The sequence below is a fragment of the Palaemon carinicauda genome, chromosome 19, assembly GCF_036898095.1.
Source record: "Palaemon carinicauda isolate YSFRI2023 chromosome 19, ASM3689809v2, whole genome shotgun sequence".
In the NCBI taxonomy this organism is placed as follows: Eukaryota; Metazoa; Arthropoda; class Malacostraca; order Decapoda; family Palaemonidae; genus Palaemon; species Palaemon carinicauda.
The window spans coordinates 16013636-16036135 of record NC_090743.1 but is presented as its reverse complement, the minus strand read 5'-3'; the positions used below and the strand labels follow the sequence as shown (position 1 = coordinate 16036135).

Genomic DNA, 22500 nt, shown 5'->3' with positions numbered 1-22500 from the left:
CACCAAAATCACTCTTCAAATATATACTTTAAACAGTTCAAATTATTTTTGGAAAATTTCTCGCCCTTGTGATACTTAAAAGAAAGAACACATAATGCATCTATGGTGTTTATATTTATGAACCTAATCATATTTCTTCTCTATTTTGATAGGTCTTTAATAGGATATGGATAAAGATATGAGGTAGGAAAAATACACACTAATGGCAGTATCGCAAGAATATTTTTCTTTTAACTTTCAGATCAACCTGGGGGCACAGCATCCAGTTCATTCGTTTGTTTGTGTTCTCGCTGTACCCCTCCTAATCAATGACATCAGGTTTTACATAATTCCCTCGTTGTTCCACTGGTTCTATTAACCCACCAAACAGAAGCCTGGAATCAACAATGCAAATTTGATAGTTAATTCACGCCATTCAAGTCACCCTCACAAACTGGATTGCAATTTCAAATCTTACGCTTCAAATACAAACTAGCTAATGTATCTGTTGGCCTTCCTTTCCTTCATAGAATATTTAATTGGTTAGAGTTAGAGGATTAGAAGTCATATGCGTGGTATGAGATATTTCTAATATGCTATCCTTCTCTATTTAATTCTTCAGGATTGTCAGGCTTTAGTGGAAAAAAAACAGCACCAAGAAACATGAAGTTCAGATGACACTGGTCCATCCCACTTCTAGAACGAAAGGTGAGTTAACGTAATATTTCAAGTATTAACCGTATAAAAGCTTGGGGTTCACATACTAAAAAGCCGATTTTCCACCTGTTTCCTTTTTCACTTTATTATTTCCATCTGAATCTCTAATGCAAAATACTCCCCTATGTTTTTGTATGGCCTATCCCCTCACCCCACAGGATGCCAGAAAATTCTAAATCACTCAATCAATCCCCTTACCCTGTTACAATGAAACGTTGAAACCTCACGAAATTCGCGAAACGTTTATCCCATTACACGTCATTTCTTTATAGCCTTGATTATCACTACTAATCAATAAGAGCTGTTTTTGCAATCATTAGCTAGACCCCGAGGCTGCACTCCAACACCTTGTAATGCTTTAATTTTTTTTTTCACCTGCGTCCGTCGTTAACTGAAAATCAAACATTGACATTAAAGAACTTGAAGGGCGAGAAATCTTCCATCTACAGAAAAGAAAAGAAAAAAGTGTACATAGAAATGGCAGTAGCTTGCAGCTTCGGCAGAGCAAGACATGAATACAAATAGGCCTTGTCGTTAAGATGATTTAAGAACTTAGGAGAAATAATACAGCAGTAGTTCAGGTAGAGCGAACAGCAGTGAATCGATGGAGAGTGGAAATCAGAGGGAGGGAGATTCAGCTTGGCGTGGCTCTTCCTATGTTATTTAGAGGTGATATTTTGTTTGATATCAAAATTAAATAAAGATGTCTAGGAATGGTTGCGCTACGTTCCAAGCTGAATAACAAAAGTATTTTACAGAGATCGTTGGATGTAAATCAAATGTCCTCCAATTTGATATCAACCATTTGTTTTGCTAAGTTACCCGAGAGATTTATTGTGGAATAAAAAATTTGAAATTTCTTTGCATACTTAAATTGTTATTTGAATGAAATAGGACTTATAGAGTAGTTTAGAAAATGAATTGCCTGGTTAGATAATATATAAATGATTTAATCGAATTTCCATTGGTTGAAACCAAGTCGAGAGCCATTCTTTTACACCCAGAAGTGTCATGAGAAAAGAATTCCACCAAAGACAAGGGACGATGCAGCGAGCTGTCAGCCAGGGGTAGAATTGGATGCAGTTGTTATTTATCAGCCTGGCAAAGGGCACACCTTCAGCAGTGGTTTCTCTCGCAGGTTTCGCTTCTTTTCCTCCTTCTGCATCTGTCCCTTCGTCCTGGACCTCTTCAAAAACACTATCACCACTTTTGGAGGGACTTTTCTCACCAACGACTTTTTTCTGATCAACTGTCACCTCTTCAACTTCCTCCTCCTCCTCCTCCTCTTCCTCTTCCTCTTCCTCTTCCTCTTCCTCTTCGTCTTCTTCGTCTTCTACTTCCTCAGGCTCTTCTTCTTCTTCCTCATCTTCCTCTTCATCATCAGCTTCTTCTACTTCCTCAGTTTCTTCCTCTTCGTCCTCATCGTCATCATCTACTTCCTCGGCTTCTTCTTCATCATCCTCGTCCACTTCTTCTTCTCCCTCATCGTCTTCATCTACTTCCTCAGCCTCTTCCTCTTCGTCGTCACCAACTTCCTCTTCGTCCTCACCTACTTCCTCTTCATCCTCATCCTCGTCATCTACTTCCTCCGCTTCTTCCTCGTCCTCATCATCCTCGTCTATTTCCTTAACTTCTTCTTCTTCTTCATCTTCCTCCTCATCTACTTCCTCGACCTCTTCCTCTTCGTCATCATCCTCATCATCAACTTCCTCGGTGTCTTCCTCTTCATCCTCCTCCTCCTCCTCCTCCTCACCTACTTCCTCAACTTCATCGTCTTCATCATCCTCCTCCACTTCATCATGTTCTTCATCCTCATCTTCATCATCTATTTCCTCTTCGTCCTCATCTTCCTCATCTACCTCCTCAGCTTCTTTGTCATCATCAACTTCATCTACTTCATCAGCTTCTTCATCATCATCATCATCATCATCCTCCTCTACTTCCTCAGTTTCATCATCATCCTCATCTACTTCCTCAGCTTCTTCGTCATCATCATCATCATCTACTTCCTCAGCTTCTTCATCATCATCCTCAGCTTCTTCGTCATCATCATCTTCATCTACTTCCTCAGCTTCTTCATCCTCCTCCTCATCTACATCCTCCTCTTCCTCCTCTGCTTCTTCGTCGTCGTCGTCCTCTTCCTCAGTTTCCTCACCTTCTTCGTAGCCTTCATCTTCTTCGACGGCATCAACCTTTCCAATCACTTCCTCTTCCTCTTCTTCTTCTTCTACAGAACTGCTGACATCGACACCCTCTTCCTCTTCTGCCTCACCTTAAGTTAGGGGAATGCATTAACACCGATACAAAAAGTAAACCCCCTTTCTGTAAACTATCATATCAGGACTACCTATGAAATCTTTGTTTAGCCAAGAAAACATAATTAGTAATTAAACTGTAATGAGCAAAAATACCAAATGGATATTTTATCATGAACGGACAACCTTTTATTTTATTATTATTTTAGTGGCATTTGTGTTGCACATGCATAGTTGATTGTTTTCTTATAGGCCAAGACTTAAGTATTTCTAGCCATTACTCGCTATTCTGTCCCTTAGATATATTGCTGACATTTGTGCTCATATTTATTTAGGTTTCAGGTGAAAAATGTAGCCTTTTAATTCGCTTAGCCGTGAATCAGCAATCTGTCAGATCTCGCCAACTTTTCAGTTTTTTTACTGTACAGTTACTTATGCCACCATGAGATTTTTCTTATCGTGAATCAGTAATTTATCACATTTAACTATCCCAATTTAAATATACTCTATTAGGCATATGGGTGGATTTATTAATGACTGAATGACTCTCAGATTTACAAATGTAGCGTGGGAAACTAAACAACAAGCAATAGCTGTATATTAAGAATAATTTTTTGGACCTTGGAGGTAGCGTTCCTTCGTTGTGGTAGATTGGTGAAGCTTATGTCAGTTTAAGTAAAGGTTAGGGGAGCAATTTAAATGTCATCTTTTTACTTTTTAGATTTGGTTAAAGGGAGCCTTTCACCGATTGTAAGATATACATTAATCAAATAGAAGCAAAATTTCAAATATCTATACTTCGACATCTGTGATTACAGCATCTTCAGCTAAAACACTGCGTAGAAAACAGTTAACAGTGCATATGCACCAGAATTTCGCACAGAATCATCAAACAAACAGACTTCCTGATCATGCAAAAATATCCACTGCCATTTTAAGCCTTTTGATTGTGCGACATACTTAGCATAATCAAATGAGCAGTTTTTCTGACTAGCAAAAATTATTTCCTGTCTCAATCACGTCACCAACTCTAAAGATCACAGTGAAACAAATATTTTTTCTCAAAATCACGAAGCCTATAATACAACTATATGCTACGTTCAATAACTAAGATTTGAAATGAATTGGACACATGTTACGAATTTCATTTGATAATGTGACTAAAAGTAAATAATTTATATATAACTTATTAAAGGATAGATTGAGCGAAATATGTTGGACAAGCAAAACAGTTCTACATTGGATTAACTACAGTGACAGCCCTGAATTTTTTCTAGTCATGGAATTCGATCCAAGTAGCCTTTACTGTTTTATTTAAAAAAACTCATGATTTTGCGATATAACAACTAATTTTTCACCTTAGTATAATTAAGTAATATTTCCCCATCTGATGGCATACTATTTAATTGATTAGTGTTGCTTCATGATTTTGAGTTTCCAAAGTTAATTTTTAGCAACATATGTAAAGAGCTAATTATGATATTTAATACTATCTCCTAAAATTTCTATCGTTAGTTTAGTTCTTGCAATAAGAATTATGACTTTTTCTGTCACTAGCTACTCATGAAAACTATTAATAAGAACACGTATACAAAATCTACAACGTTTAGTAATTCAGCTTAATAAGCAGAACTGCATAAACAAAGTGACAGTCTACAGACTAAAATGCGAAAAATAAAACATGAATTGGGTTATACAAGTAATAAAGCAGCATTATATCTCTAATTTAATAATAAAACTAAAGGAAGATGCAGTGCACAAGTATAAAATGGTAAAGCTGTTAAAACTTCTTCTTGGGTGAGAATTACCTGCCACCTCGCTATCAGGAAACGTTGATTTTGGTTTAGAGGGTTCTGGTACAGGTTCTGCAGGAGGTGGTGGTGGTGCTGCAACAGGCTTTTGTTCTGCCTTTGGGGCTGGAGCTGGCTCAGGTTTAGAAGCAGGGACCGGCTCAGGTTTAGGGACAGGGGCTGGCTCAGGTTTAGGTGCTGGGGCTGGCTCTGGTTTTGGTGCAGGGGCAGATTCTGGCTTTGGTTCAGGGACGGGCTCTGGCTTTGGTGCCGGGGCTGGTGCAACTACAATTTCAGGGACTGGTGCAGGTGCTGGTTTGGGAGCAGGGGCTGGGGTGGGCTCTACAGCAGGAACAGGTTTAGTTTCTGGTATTGAAGGGGGAGCAGCACCTCTTGAGGCTAAGTCCTTGTGTGTTTGCCATGGTTGCGCCCACTTCGGGTCTCGTTCAACACCACTGGGAGGTGTAGGGAACACTAATCTTATAAAGCTGTCAAGAATTCCACCTCCTGCACGAACTGCAGGTTTCTCTGCTTTAGGCATATCTACAGGTTTTTTGGAATGTTCAGGGTGTGTCTGCCAAGGCTGAGCCCATTTTGGATCTCTCTTGGTTTCTGGGGAAACTGTGTTGAACACAAGCCTAACTAGTTTGTCAATCATTCCTCCTGATGGAGCAGCAACTGTTTTCTTCTCTTCAGGCATCTTTTCGACCTCTTTCCTCTTGTGTTCAGCATGAGTCTGCCAAGGCTGAGCCCATTTTGGGTCCCTCTTCATGTCTTTTGGTATGGGGAATATCATTCTGACTATAGAGTCAATAATGCCTCCAGAAGTGCTGACTACGCTTGTTTTCTTTACCTCAGGTTTTTCAGCTGGGGCAGATTTTTTTGCATGCTCAGCATGTGTTTGCCATGGTTGCGCCCACTTAGGATCACGCTTTGTGCCTTCTGGAGGTGCAGAGAAAACAAGCTTGACCAGTTTATCAATGATACCGCCAGTGGCAGCTTGTGCGACCTTTTCTTCTTTAACTGGAACTGGTTTCTCTGATTTCTTGTGCTCCTGGTGTGTCTGCCATGGTTGGGCCCATTTGGGGTCACGTTGCGTTGTCGGCTTGCCAAAGATGATGGTCACAAACTTGTCAATTATTCCTCCTTCCGAAGGCTGCGCTTTCTTGACAACAGGTTCTTTTTCTACAGCAGCTTTATGGTGTTCTTTGTGAGTCTGCCATGGCTGAGCCCACTTCGGGTCCCGCTCTTCTTTTGGGGCTCCAAAGATTAAACTGATAAGGCTGTGAATGATACCACCAGAAGAAGCCTTAGCTTTTTCAGGTTTAGTTTCCTTAGCTTCGGCAGGAGCTCTTTTGAACTCTTTGTGGGTTTGCCATGGTTCTGCCCATTTAGGGTCTCTTGGGCCTGTTGGCAATCCAAAGAGGGCACCAACAATCTTGTTTATGATGCCTATTGAAGGTTTCTTCACTGGAGTTTCTTTTTCCTTTGGCTGCTTTTGCAGGGTCTCAGGCGGTGTAGCTAAGGAAAAATGACAGAAGGAGACCAATGATTAAGGTAAATAATATGGATTTTATAGGATACTTACCTGTTGGCACTGGAGAGATGATGATCAAATGAATGTGCTTTTAGGTATGCGGTCAATGCAGCTTAGGTATAAACTACATGAATTAGATGCCTTGGAATTTGGACACAATACCAAAAAAAACAGATGGACACAATATAGAGAGGGCTTTGTTACTTAAAAGAAAAAAGCCAGTGACTCTTAGAATAGCAGTTTAATTTGAGTGTTTACATTTCCATGAGAGGGGAAAATGTAATATATAGAAACTGTCAAAAGATATTAAACAGACAAAAACTTATCTTTTCAGTGTAGCATAGTTTTTATGTGTAATTAAATATCAAGGCATCTTTGCAGATAACTACTTTATATGTGTCTAATTATTCAGCTACAAAATAGTTTCATCTCTGCTTGTATTGCAGTAAGTATACTGTAGATTCAAATACCCATGAATATCTATGAATAATGTATATTGGTTTTATGCTTCTTTTTCAACGTATGAATATGTCATGAAAGTATCTTTAATTTTTTTCTTTATAAAATCTCTAGTTTTGATTATGTTAACTATCTTTTTTCGTTCCAATTTAACAAGAGAACATTGTCATACTAAAGCTTTTCGTGATGGAGTTTTCAAAACTTTCACTATAGATGTTTGGTGTCTAGACAAATGGCTGTGTATCAGGTGAAGAATTTAGGTGAAAATTTCAACACCGATGAATATTTTTATACTTCTCCACCCCAGAAACTGCAGTATTAAAACTTAGACCTATTGTAATCATTATAAACTTAGAATTTTCATAAATACCTGGTATTGTGAAGGGATTAGTTGAAAATGCTGATTTGCATCCTTGTTCAGGTAATACATAAGCATGCATAAGATTAACCACAAAGGATAGCTCATAAATCTTCTAATTGATTTATTAAAAAATCAAAACCTACTTATGATAATGGTAGGTGTTGGATTCTTGATTTAATTTTGTTTATTATAATTATCCGTAAATTCTGAACTACCTTTGATGATGGAGTAATAACATCATGCAGCAAGCATAAATTGGTAAACATTTGGAAACAAGAAGAGAAGGTTGGGATAACCTCACATAAATCAAGAACTTTCTTACTTTCAGCTAATATTGCTGGATCCTGAGCCTGTTCATCAAGGAACTTATGAGTTTGCCATGGTTGTGCCCATTTGGGATCTCTTTCCACTTTCTCTACAACAACGGCAACTGGCACTTCAGGTTTGTCCTGGAATTCAGGGTGAGTCTTCCAAGGTTTAGACCACTTAGGATCTCTTTCTACTTTCTCTACAGAAGCCACAACAACTGGTACTTCAGGCTTGTCCTGGAATTCAGGGTGAGTCTTCCAAGGTTTAGACCACTTAGGATCTCTTTCCACTTTCTCAACAACAACGGCAACTGGCACTTCAGGTTTGTCCTGGAATTCAGGGTGAGTCTTCCAAGGTTTAGACCACTTGGGATCCCTTTCTACTTTCTCAACTTCAACAATAACAGCGGCTGGTACTTCAGGTTTGTCCTGGAATTCAGGGTGAGTCTTCCAAGGTTTAGACCACTTAGGATCCCTTTCTACTTTCTCAACATCAACAATAACAGCAGCTGGTACTTCAGGTTTGTCCTGGAATTCAGGGTGAGTCTTCCAAGGTTTAGACCACTTAGGATCTCTTTCTACTTTCTCTACAGAAGCCACAACAACTGGTACTTCAGGCTTGTCCTGGAATTCAGGATGAGTCTTCCAAGGTTTAGACCACTTAGGATCTCTTTCCACTTTCTCAACAGAAGCCACAACAACTGGCTCTTCTGGTTTATCCTGGAATTCAGGGTGAGTCTTCCAAGGTTTAGACCACTTAGGATCTCTTTCTACTTTCTCAACAACAACGGCAACTGGCACTTCAGGTTTGTCCTGGAATTCAGGGTGAGTCTTCCAAGGTTTAGACCACTTAGGATCCCTTTCTACTTTCTCAACATCAACAATAACAGGAGCTGGTACTTCTGGTTTGTCCTGGAATTCAGGGTGAGTCTTCCAAGGTTTAGACCACTTAGGATCTCTTTCTACTTTCTCTACAGAAGCCACAACAACTGGTACTTCAGGCTTGTCCTGGAATTCAGGATGAGTCTTCCAAGGTTTAGACCACTTAGGATCTCTTTCCACTTTCTCAACAGAAGCCACAACAACTGGCTCTTCTGGTTTATCCTGGAATTCAGGGTGAGTCTTCCAAGGTTTAGACCACTTAAGATCCCTTTCTACTTTCTCAACATCAACAATAACAGCAGCTGGTACTTCTGGTTTGTCCTGGAATTCAGGGTGAGTCTTCCAAGGTTTAGACCACTTAGGATCTCTTTCTACTTTCTCTACAGAAGCCACAACAACTGGTACTTCAGGCTTGTCCTGGAATTCAGGGTGAGTCTTCCAAGGTTTAGACCACTTAGGATCTCTTTCCACTTTCTCAACAGAAGCCACAACAACTGGCTCTTCTGGTTTATCCTGGAATTCAGGGTGAGTCTTCCAAGGTTTAGACCACTTAGGATCTCTTTCCACTTTCTCAACAACAACGACAACTGGCACTTCAGGTTTGTCCTGGAATTCAGGGTGAGTCTTCCAAGGTTTAGACCACTTAGGATCCCTTTCTACTTTCTCAACATCAACAATAACAGCAGCTGGTACTTCCTCATCTACAGCTTCTTCTTCATCCTCCTCTTCCTCTTCATCCTCGTCTTCCTCATCTACAGCTTCTTCTTCATCCTTCTCTTCCTCTTCATCCTCGTCTTCCTCATCTACAGCTTCTTCATCCTCCTCACCGTCTTCGTCATCTTCCACTTCCTCTAGAGCTTCTTTTTCATCTTCTTCATCCTCGTCTTCCTCTTCATCTACAGCTTCTTTTTCATCCTCCTCTTCCTCGTCTTCCTCATCTACAGCTTCTTCTTCATCCTCATCATGGTCTTCATCATCTTCCTCTTCATCTACAGCTTCTTCTTCATACTCTTCATCCCCATCTTCCTCTTCATCTACAGCTTCTTCTTCCTCTTCTTCTTCTTCATCCTCGTCTTCCTCCTCTACAGCTTCTTCTTCATCTTCATCTTCCTCTTTATCTACAGCTTCTTTTCCATCCTCCTCCTCCTCTTCATCCTCCTCCTCTTCATCCTCGTCTTCCTCATCGACAGCTTCTTCATCCTCTTCATCGTCTTCATCATCTTCCTCTTCCTTTACAGCTTTTTCATCTTCTTCATCCTCGTCTTTCTCTTCATCTACAGCTTCTTCTTCATCCTCCTCTGCCTCTTCATCCTCATCTTCCTCTTCTACTGCTTCTTCTTCATCTTCCTCATCGTCTTCATCATCTTCCTCTTCATCTACAGCTTCTTCTTCATCCTCTTCATCCACGTCTTCCTCTTCATCTACAGCTTCTTTTTCATCCTCCTCTTCCTCTTCATCCTCATCTTCCTCTTCTACTGCTTCTTCTTCATCTTCCTCATCGTCTTCATCATCTTCCTCTTCATCTACAGCTTCTTCTTCATCCTCTTCATCCTCGTCTTCCTCTTCATCTACAGTTTCTTCATCTTCCTCTTCCTCTTCATCCTCATCTTCCTCTTCTACTGCTTCTTCTTCATCTTCCTCATCGTCTTCATCATCTTCCTCTTCATCTACAGCCTCTTCTTCATCCTCTTCATCCTCGTCTTCCTCTTCATCTACAGCTTCTTCTTCATCCTCCTCTGCCTCTTCATCCTCATCTTCCTCTTCTACTGCTTCTTCTTCATCTTCCTCATCGTCTTCATCATCTTCCTCTTCATCTACAGCTTCTTCTTCATCCTCTTCATCCACGTCTTCCTCTTCATCTACAGCTTCTTTTTCATCCTCCTCTTCCTCTTCATTCTCATCTTCCTCTTCTACTGCTTCTTCATCTTCCTCATCGTCTTCATCATCTTCCTCTTCATCTACAGCTTCTTCTTCATCCTCTTCATCCTCGTCTTCCTCTTCATCTACAGTTTCTTCATCTTCCTCTTCCTCTTCATCCTCGTCTTCCTCCTCTACAGCTTCTTCATCCTCCTCTTCCTCTTCATCCTCGTCTTCCTCCTCTACAGCTTCTTCTTCATCCTCCTCATCCTCTTCATCCTCGTCTTCCTCATCTACAGCTTCTTCTTCATCTTCCTCATCGTCTTTATCATCTTCCTCTTCATCTACAGCTTCGTCTTCATCCTCTTCATCCTCGTCTTCCTTTTCATCTACAACTTCTTCTTCATCCTCCTCTCCCTCTTCCTCTACAGCTTCTTCTTCATCCTCCTCTTCCTCTTCATCCTCATCTTCCTCATCTACAGCTTCTTCATCTTCGTCATCGTCTTCATCTTTCTCTTCATCTACAGCCTCTTCTTCATCCTCTTCATCCTCGTCTTCCTCTTCATCTACAGCTTCTTCTTCATCCTCCTCTTCCTCTTCATCCTCCTCATCGTCTTCATCTTCTTCTACAACTTCTTCTTCATCGTCCTCGTCGTCTTCATCATCTTCCTCTTCATCTACTGCCTCTTCTTCACCGTCCTCTTCGTCCTCATCCTCTTCTTCTTCATCTACAGTGTCTTCTTCATCTTTGTCTTCATCATCTTCCTCTTCTTCTACAGCTTCTTCTTCATCCTCCTCTTTGTCTTCCTCTTCATCTACAGCTTCTTCTTCATCCTCCTCTTCGTCTTCATCTTTCTCTTCTTCTACAGCTTCTTCTTCATCCTCCTCTTCGTCTTCCTCTTCATCTACAGCTTCTTCTTCATCCTCTTCCTCTTCATCTTCGTCTTCCTCATCTACAGCTTCTTTTCCATCCTTCTCTTCGCCTTCATCGTCATCCTCTTCATCTACAGTTTCTTCATCCTCCTCTTCGTCTTCATCTTCATCTACAATTTCTTTTTCTTCATCATCCTCTTCGTCTTCATCATCTTCCTCTTCATCTACAGCTTCTCCTTTATCCTCATCTTCGTCTTCATCATCTTCCTCTTCATCCACAACTTCTTCATCCTCATCTTCATCTTCATCTTCATCTTCATCTACTGCTTCTTCATCCTCACCTTCATCTTCATCATCTTCCTTTTCATCTACAACTTCTTCATCCTCCTCTTCGTCCTCATCTTCATCTACAGCTTCTTTATCCTCCTCTTCGTCTTCATCGTCTCCCTCTTCATCTACAGCTTCATCCTCCTCTTCATCTTCATCGTCTTCCTCTTCATCTACAGCTCCTTCATCATCCTCTTCATCTACAGCTTCCTCATCATCATCCTCTTCGTCATCATCGTCATCCTCATCTTCTACAGCTTCTACTTCATCCTCCTCTTCTTCGTCTTCATCTTCTTCCTCTTTTTCTATACCTTCCTCATCATCTTCCTCTTCATTATCTTCTACAGCATCCACATTTTCATCTTCTATGTTTGCTTTTTCATCTTCCTCCTCATCTTCCTCATCTTCGTCTTCTATAGCTTCTCCTGCTTCCTTTTTTTCTACAGCTTCTTTCTTTTCTTGAACTTCTATCACATCTTCCTCCTCTTCCTCGTCCTCTCCCCCAGCGTCATCATCTTCCTCTTCACCATCTTCTGTATCATCTTCATCCTCTTCATCATCTTCCATGTCACTTTCTGTGTCATCCTCATCATCATCATCTTCAACATCGGGTTTATCTTCCTCGTCGTCGTCTTCTGATTCTTTTTCGTCATCATCAATGTCATCTGTGTCATCTCCCTTCACAACAACAACGACTGGTTCATCATCATCATCATCTTCATCATCATCATCTTCATCATCATCGTTTTCGTCGTCAAGTTCCTTGTCATTATCATCTGCCTCTTGCTCGGTCGTCAAGTCTATTAATGGAATGTGAAACTAATCATGAATAAAAACACATCGTTTCTGCTGACTCTTAAAGGGAGAGGAATGGCGGATGTGGTTGTTATTATATTCTTTAGTTTGTTAAGAGAATTTTCTAGGTAATTGCAAGCTCTCTTCATGGAGGTACAGGTTTCTTTTCAGTTGTGTTCATCTATTTAACCCTGTTTTTTTTAAATGTTTGTAATCGGGTTCTGAAATTAGGAGCCTCAGCTCCTAATGTAGAAAATCCCATTCCAGAGGTTAATCTACTTACCCTGTGTCTAATTTCATTTGCTTAAATACAAAGAATTGCATTTTCAGTGAGTTGATTATTTTTTTGATAAAGTTAGAAATTGTTTAATTTTAAATCATGTTAAAAAATCAGTAACTATAATACTAATTTCTAGATATACAAAACACTGTTAAATGATGCATATTAATCCACTCTTGAAGAAAGCTTGCTTTTATTCTAACTATCATATTCCACAACACAATCTGCACCTTTGCAAGGCATTTAGATTCTAATAGCATTCATTTTGAGTGCTTTCTTGTTATAAAAATACTAGAATTAATCAACTACTCATAGCTAGAAAGTAAGTTAGTGTTGAGTGATTCTGTTCAGTTTTATTTCAAATTGCAATTTATTATTAACCTTCAAGTAGCGTCTTATACAATACTGGCCTTTATCACATGTGGATATAAAGTAAAAGTTTAGTGGCATTATGAGTTATATGACAAGTATTCTACATTTTCACACTTTTCTGCTGTGTTATTTTCTATATAGTTCTTTCAAAGACACCCTATCAATGAAGAAGCATGTTAGAGTTAGGTAGTAGTTAAAGAGAATGATGCTAACAGCCCTAGTGTTTGATGCTAACATTTGTGTAGTGTAATACAGTTTATCCTAGAGTTTATTTTTTTTTTATTTTTCTTACATGGTTTTAGTATAGCATTGTTCTTTCAGTTCGATATGGAGTTATAACCTACTGCGCATGGCTAGTAACCTTATTTAGTCATACACGTGGCTTTGATAATTGTTCATATATAAATCTGATTGTATGTATCCAAGCTCTGTGGCCATCAATTTGGAGGGTTGATTAAAGTTCAATCCCAAAGAGGACCCATTTTTACCATTTCTCTTCAAATTTGTGTTTTTTCTCCTGAATATAACTATCCGTGAAATTAAAAAATCATTCTCACTTCTAGGTGAATACAGTTTATCTCAAGTTTGTATCAAATGAATAGCTTAGAACGGATTGTAGAATTAACAGATTGAGAGTTTGTATTTTAAGTACCTATTATTAGATTTACACAAATCCTATAGAGATATCTACATGATAATGTAGACTATATTTATTTTAAAGATCATGTAATTGCTCTGAAAAAAAAGTTAGAGGAAGAACTATTCCCAATTCGATAGGATGAAGTCTAACATTGAGTTTTTTTCTGATTTCTAGTAACTATTCAGTTAATAGAACACTATCAGATAATTAAACTGTTTATAATCTATTGTTATTACTTTGATATATCACATAGCACTATACCTGCTACCATTCCTATCAGTGCTTGTATATCTGAGTGGATCAACTGTTTCCCTACGAGTATGCATCTGTCACAAACCCTACCTGCAGCTTCCTTAACCGGTGCCTCCTCAACCACCACAGGAGTGGGGGGAGGTGGTGGGGGTGCCACGGGCGCTTCAGGCTCAGCCACTTTTGCTGGCTCAGGAGCTGGTGGTTCAGGGGCTACTGGCTCCGCTACAGTGACTGGTTCAGGGGCTGGTGGTTCTTCAACAACAGCTGGTACTGGTGGCTCCTCAACAACTGCTGGTGGCTCCTCAACTACAGCTGGTGCTGGTGGCTCCTCTACAACTGCTGGTGCTGGTGGCTCCTCTACAACTGCTGGTGCTGGTGGCTCCTCTACAACTGCTGGTGCTGGTGGCTCCTCTACAACTGCTGGTGCCGGTGGCTCCTCTACAACTACTGGTGCTGGTGGCTCCTCAACAACAACTGGTTCTGGAGCCGGCGGCTCCTCTACAGCAGGTGGAGGTGCTTCTACAGGTGCAGGTTCTGGAGCTTTTGCTTCTTTCGCATTTCCGCCGTCTTCAACAACTGATGGCGCAGTGAATTCTTCAGCTTTAGCTGAAATAAGGAGAGAACTTCAGACATACACTCGGATCTTTTTGTATTTATTCTTTTGAAACCAAAAAGGCACTTGAATAAGTTCCAAATACAGTCACAGTACTCTTTAAACAGTAAAAAATTATACTTTTCATTATGCTTATAGCAATTACGTAGTAGTTATGATACCTGAACGATTATACATTCACAACCGCTTTTTACTACTAAAGCGATTCTTTTGTTTATATATGTGAAATCAGCTTCCTTAATTCAAATGCAAGTGATCATAGCAGACACCAGGTGTCTGTTACTTTAACCTCCTTTTGAATTAAGGCTATTGATTTAAATATATAAACATAATGATCGCTTTAACTGTAGATCTGAATCATCTGATAGGCCGGTTTTGGTGTGACTGAAGCCTAATTTTATTTAGGATTCCCCTGACTAATTTTGGATTTAGGCAAAGTTAAATGTTAATGGCTCCTAATTCGCAAACAGTATTTTACATTTTAAGAATCTTAATTCTGCATAGCGTTGTTATTTTATCATGTAGATGCACACTATATAATTAGGTCCTATTTCTCCAAAGAATAGCCATGATTAGGTAATAATTTGAACTTCCTAAAGACGTAAAATTCTAGATTTAAAAGAGGAAAACTTGAGCAAGGTAAAATATTCTATGTTGCACCTAGAATTAGCAAAGGCCTGGAAACGAAAACATATTTATGACAAAAGCATTAAATAAAATAAAAACAAATTTTTAGGAGGGGAACTAGTGACAGTAAACCCCTCCCCCCCCCCTTCCACCGTCATGTTTTATGTTTTTTGTAAAGTAATGCCACAAGTGAGAAGTATATAAAACAGTGACAGATGTTTAATTTCTTTTACTTGAGAGTAAACGATGTTACAAGACAATTTATTCTAGCTTTGGTATTTTGGTCAGGAAACAAATTATTGTCCGCTGCCTTGGTTACGGTTGTTTGGTCAGGGAAACGTGCAAATCCATAAGTAATGTTAGCGTTAATGTCTATGCTGCCAGACCCTTTCCAAATAGCATATTTTTCAATGTGATTTGGTATTGGCACTCAAACCTATTTTACCAAAATTGTTAACCCAACCAGCTTCAATTAGGATGTCAGCTAAATATTTTCCATCTTAGGTCTGTGTAGAATAATAGTTTGGTATCGCCCTTCTTAGTTTTATTCTGATGATAGCTAGATATCTTACTACGTAGTAATGATATGAAGGATTTGCCTGATATCTTCTTGCGTAAAAGTACGTATGTTTTCAGTTATCCTCATTAATTGTTTTTCATCCCATTGGTATTTGAATTGAAAATGTGTACATATTTTACACTTTAGTAAAATATCCATTTTTAAAGAACCCCTTTTATTAAAATTTAGTGCACAATCTCTGATTATTTTCTTGAAATTCTCCAAAAATGTTCTGGCAAAATTAATGGAACATTTGCAGTTTTTGCAGTTCGTCAAAATAAAATGTTTTTACTTAATTTTATTAACCAATCAAATAAGCTTGAATAAAATGATAAATCGATTATTTTCACACGCTAACAAACCATCTAAACTTGGTTTGTTATAATATCCCGGCATTAAAGATTTTTGCTCTAGCGAACTATGCAGATAACTTTGAAATTATAATAAGTAAATGTTATTGCTTTTGATGCAGCGCTTTCAACGCTATTTGGAAAGTGAATCGGTTGCTATCTACCACTGGGCAACAAACGTTTCTCCTTTTGAGTTTAGTTAAGACAGCTCTGGATAATTTGATATCAACGTTTCCTTGTCGACCTCATCTTAGAATACTTTAGATTAATTCCCTTTTGGGCTATAGTTGAGATAACTACTAACTATCCCAGCGTATTCGGCTGTTGAAAGCTTTCTTGTTTTCAGTTAACTTTGTTTCACAAAATATATGATTGACATACTAATTCAACGTTTTTTTACTTTACCTGGGTATTTAAAACTTACATTCATCTTATTTGGAAGAAATTTCTCTATTTAACCCTGAATAACCAATTCAAACTTTTATTTTGTTTTATGTCAAACGTTAATGAAACCTGTAAAAAGCGTCCCATCATGTTAATCAGGCGTGATGTGATAGAATAACTTTGAATGATAATTGAACATTTTTTGAATAATTTTATTTAATGCTATTTAGAATCCAAATAATTTTTCAAGTACTTAATCTCAACTGCATCCCCCCCCCCAAAAAAAAAAGAAAAAAAAAGACTATTTTAGGGCTTCACAGAAATATGAAATAACGTTTGAATAACTTTACTTTAACGTTGATTCAAAACTACTCCAGATGCCACGACCTGTCAATTACGACAACAGTTGTTTTGACCAACCAATCAATGAGGTATCCGCCCAACCAATGGGGTATTGGCCTTGAAACCTACCGTAATCCAAGTGTTCCAGACCCTCTGAGGGCGTTTCTCCCGCTACAATAGCCTTGGCAGCAAGATCCCGGATGGTAGCATCTATGTGAGGGCGGCATTCCGTGTAAGAGGGATTTTCACCTGCGGGTGGGAGATTGAGGGCGTTAGATAAAGGGCTGGGAAAAATGGCGTCAGAGAGAGACACTATTAAATAAGCTGTTCTTTTTTTCATTGATCATTCTGGCAATCTTGTTTCTATTAATGGTAGGAGAAGGAATTATTAAGCGACGTTGAGTTATCTGTCAACTTCACACAATGGGTTGCAACTAGAGGAAACCGTGAAATTTCCAGTATCCAAAGGAAAAAGGTTCAAATTTGAATGAAAAGAAAGAAAATCACACAGTAATAAGTTAACATTGGAAATAAATATATTGTTGATGAAAATAATTGATAGTTAATAATCTGAAAAATAAAGTGTATAAAATCAATATAAGTCCTTTATAAAGAATGCAAAGAAAGAAAGATCCAGGTTTAAAAGAGAATTATAGGCTAAATCATTGTTAGTTTTAATGATATACGATATTTGATTAGGGGTATTTTTTTAAATAGGTTAGGAAAATAACAGGGGATGATGTGAGAGACCAACTATCAACTGGCAGAGAATACCAATGGAAAGTTATCTTTACGACCATCAGAGTAACTGATTTAGGGAGAGATTAGAGCTATCTTGAATAACGGTGGGATGATGGGAACTCAAATCTATAAAGCAAAGTAGAGATTTACGAATAACTATATATATTGTCTCTATAAACCAAATATATATGTATGTATCCCTCTCTCTCTCTCTCTCTCTCTCTCTCTCTCTCTCTCTCTCTCTCTCTCTCTCTCTCTCTCTCTCTCTCTCTCTCTCTCTCTCTCTCTCTCTAAATATATATATATTATATATATATATATATATATATATATATATATATATATATATATATATATATATACATATATATATATATATATATATATATATATATATATATATATATATATATATATATGTATGTATATACATATATACATTGTGTGTTTATATATATTCGTGTTGGTAAACATGATTTGTTTACGTAATAATGAAATAGACTTACGATAAAAGAATTCCTCTTGTGTGTGTGTGTGTGTGTGTGTGAATTCGAGCAGTGTATTTGGTATTTGCGGCTCAGTTTTCGAATGCGTGGAATTCACGAGTATTAGTGATGAGATTATCATATATATATATATATATATATATATATATATATATATATATATATATATATATATATATATATATATATATATATATCCATCTCGGTCTCTAAGCATCAAAGTTTTCTTTTTAGTTACATTTATTGGCATCAATGTCCCGCCTTATCGAGTCTTTTTCACTCCTGTTTGCCTTGTGGATAACTTCGGTTATCGAGTCCCACCAGAGAGGGCGAAAGAACAAAGCCTTTCCAGATGACGTCATCATCTCGAGCTGGAACTCTGGCCACTCTGATATCCGGGACAAATATCGCTCGAGAGTGGCTGAGCAGAAAAGCAAACGGAGAGAACGGAGCCAATGGAAGCTTTATTCACGTTCCTGGTTTTTTTCCGCTTTTTGTTTTCTTTCATATTCTTTTTTCTTTTTTTTGATTTCCAGTTTTGAATAATTGAGGTAGGGTGGGATCTCGAGTTTTAGAGATATGAATAAAAAAGATTCTGGCATTCAGAAAGGTGCGTTTTTTTTTTACATTCGTTTGTTTTATTAGTTACATCCATTCCTTGATTTTTTTCTTTTGTCTTTTTTTTGTGAAACTTGAATATTCATATATATATATATATATATATATATATATATATATATATATATATATATATATATATATATATATATATATATATATATATATATATATGTATATATATATATATATATGTATATATATACATACATATATATATATATATATATATATATATATATATATATATATATATGTGTGTGTGTGTGTGTGTGTGTATGTATGTGTATATATATATATATGTATGTGTGTATATATATATATATATATATTTGTTTGTATATATATATATTTGTATATATATATATATATATATATATATATATATATATATATATATATATATATATATATATATATATGGTCTCTAAGTTTTTAGTCATTGCAAGATATGGACAAGATCTTATCTTAATCTCCGGATGAATTAAGTTGTGCAACCTCTTCAATCTAAATTTAATAAATGTCAACCAAAAATATGCATAAATATTTTCAATTGAAACTGTTTCCACGAGTTATAGGGGGATGTTTTCCAAAGAAACGTAACGGTTAGGTAATTATTTCTTTATTTCAGTCTAAAAGTCAAAAAGTGTTTGATAAGTGTTTGTTATGTTATCTAAAAAATATTCTGGTCATTTTGTGATTTAGATTTTTATTTTTTTATGAAATTGGGCTAAAAGTTGATGATTTAAGTAGAAATACTGACACATTACATTACAGTGGTGCATGACACATGTGTATAGATATACACATAGTAACATGTAAATGTCCAAAAATTAATGCCGCGAGACTTACAACAGAAAAGGAGTTTAATTTGAGGGGAATGGATCATAATGAGGCTTGAAAAGCCAATAGACCGATACTATTGGGATTAATTTATCACTGCTTAACGTTCTTCTACAGAGTCGCCATCAACAATCCTCACTACTGTACGCGACCCGTCAAAAATTACGGCTAGCTAATTTGCAATCACACTCGCGCGCGCACAAATTCAACCCTTCCCACCCCTTCCCCTTTCATAACTACAACCCGCTAATTCGGCAATTTGTGGAATATCGTGGTCTCCGGTTGTACCTCTCGGGGGTCTCTCCTCTAACCAGGGTATGACTACTCCTCTTCCCGTACCCGAGGGATGGGGAGAGACCGAGTAGTTATGCATCTGGCAATGTCGCTCAGCTCATAACATGAAATATATATATATATATATATATATATATATATATATATATATGAATCTATATATATATATATATATGAATATATATATATATATATATGAATTTATATATATATATATGAATTTATATATATATATATATATATATATATATATATATATATATATATATATTCATGAATTTATATATATAAACATGTATATATGTATTTATATATATATTTATATATATATATATATATATATATATATATATATATATGTATATATATATGAATTTATTTATTTAGATATATATCTATATTTTTATATATGTATATATATAAATATACATTATATATATATATATATATATATATATATATATATATATATATATATATATATATATATTCATGAATTTATATATATAAACATGTATATATGTATTTATATATATATTTATATATATATATATGTATATATATATGAATTTATTTATTTAGATATATATCTATATTTTTATATATGTATATATATAAATATACATTATATATATATATATATATATATATATATATATATATATATATATATATATATATATATATAATGTATATTTATATATATACATATATAAAAATATAGATATATACACACTGTATATATAGCCAGACACTTGACTCTTGAATATATAGTAGAAGATTTATCATAGTGGCTTATTTTCAATTAATTTTCGTTCAAAATCAACCAGGAAAGAACCAAGAATATGTCTCGTCATTACCCGGTATTAAGGAACGCGCCCCTATCTTTGAAATTACCAAGGGAGCGGGCAGAGAGTTCAATGAGAGTACCTCCCTCTCCGCGCTAATGGAAAGGCATGTAGCTGTTAACGACGTCCCGTTTCTGAAATGGCTAGTGAGACGTCAGTGGCACTTTATCTGAAGTAGAACAACCCTTTATTGATGTGATAGCTCTCTCTCTCTCTCTCTCTCTCTCTCTCTCTCTCTCTCTCTCTCTCTCTCTCTCTCTCTCTCTCTCTCTCTCTCTCTCTCTGAATGGTAGTTTGATTAGAGTAGTGCTGCAACGTTGGGCCCTACTATGGGCGTGCAACTTCACTCCATAGATATATGATGATAACCCGCTTGTCTATGAGTGGAAGAGAATGTCTGCTTATATGTACAGGAAATCAGGACAGGTTTACGAAAAGCTTTAAAGTGTTCTCTTTTCCTCTCTCGTGTGTGTGTGTGTGCATATAACACCAGACCGCTTTCACGCAGAGAAAATCCTTGGAGCAAAATGTCCCCAGGTAATAACATGGTCCCCTTTGCCGGATTAATGTGTAGAATTTCAGCATCATTCGCGTGAGGAAATTCATCCCACCCTCTCGTCTAATAGGAATCGCCATCCCTCGAGTTATATGCCTGGAATGATATTAAACTATCTATTTTATCTATTTTGATTTTCATGATGTTGGGCATCGTGTGATATCTGGAAGCCTGGAATGATGTTAAACTATCTATTTTATCTATTTTGATTTTCATGATGTTGGGCATCGTGTGATATCTGGAAGCCTGGAATGATGTTAAACTATCTATTTTATCTATTTTGATTTTTATACTTTCTGGGCATCGTGTGATATCTGGAATGATTTTTTTTTTTTAGACATTTTGTAGTTTCCTTTTGTATTTCTTCTCGAATTGTTCTTGTTTCTGTTATGTTTTCGCTTTTATATTTTTTTTTTTTTTCATGTTTTGGAGTGTCATGGAATATTATCATTATTTTTATTTAGTGTTTTATTATGAGCCTATTGCAGATAGTTTTGTTTAATTTTTCTTCTCTATTTTTTCAATGATGTAGTGATAGGTAATAACGTATTTTTATTTCGTTGTTTAGATGCTTTTTCTTTTGTAAATCTAAACAAAATTAATAGAAAATCTGTTTTTCTTTTATTTTCACTGTATTACTTTTTTTTTATTTTAATTCTCATTTTTCTAATCTAAACGAGATATTCCTAATTTTCTTTTTATTTATTTCTTTATCCTTCTACATTGCGGTACATTTCTTAAATTATTAAATAACAGATTGCAATGAGTATTTTTCATAAATACCGTAGTGACTATAGAAATTTAATTTATGACATTCCTCAAGGTAGGTTTCTCGGCCCATTACTTTACCAATTAAATACACATGATATATGGTTTGGCCTAGAATACAAGCACGTTGCATATAGCACGTTGCATATGCAGAATGATAATCATTTTGCATCACTTCCATTTTCCGAATGTAGATATGTGGATGCAAAATACATTAATAGATTTCTAAATAAAATTACTGCATAGTCAAATTATGAGGCATGCTGTTGAACCCTAACAAAACTCAAAGTATGATTGTAAACAGACCAAGGACAGTGTATCCTCAATATCCAGATCTTTGTATTGAATATGTGTCCACAACTATGCATAACTGTTTTAGAATTCTAGGTGTGATTATTGATTGCAAATATACTTTTGAGAAACACTTCCGGTCTATTTCTTCCTTAGTTGCACAAAAATTGCTATATTAAGAAAGTTTTCATTTTTATAATTTTGATGATCAATATATCTTCAGAATTATTGTTTATTCTTCCCTTCTACCATATTTTGAGTATTGTTATTCTGTCTGGTCTTGAACTGCTGACTCTCATCTTTATTTATTGGACAATTTTTTTTCTTTTATATTCCCTGTCCCTGATCAGGATGTTAATGTCTAGCACCGTCATTAGTTAGTTCTTTGCTTGTTTCATAAGATTTTTCATATATCTGGCCTTCCTCTACACCCAGATCTTCCTAGATTCTAGTATCCTGTAAAGTCTTGTCCTCTG

The 22500-nt window shown here is 36.5% G+C and overlaps 1 protein-coding gene across 3 annotated transcripts in view; it reads right to left on the bottom strand.

Annotated features, from left to right (window-relative positions):
- The window catches only part of LOC137658468 (trichohyalin-like), an 87343-nt gene that overhangs the window by 14874 nt on the left and 49969 nt on the right, over positions 1–22500 (bottom strand). Inside the window, exons 3-7 of one of the 3 annotated variants that reach the window (XM_068393205.1) lie at positions 16689–16808; positions 13775–14290; positions 11934–12145; positions 7421–11897; positions 1811–2968 (exon numbers count right to left, since the gene is read on the bottom strand). In XM_068393205.1, the coding sequence (XP_068249306.1) occupies positions 1811–2968; positions 7421–11897; positions 11934–12145; positions 13775–14290; positions 16689–16808 (6483 nt within the window). Of the gene's footprint in view, positions 1–1810; positions 2969–7420; positions 12146–13774; positions 14291–16688; positions 16809–22500 lie in introns of all 3 variants that reach the window. The other 2 variants (XM_068393204.1, XM_068393206.1) reach the window with 2 other exon arrangements.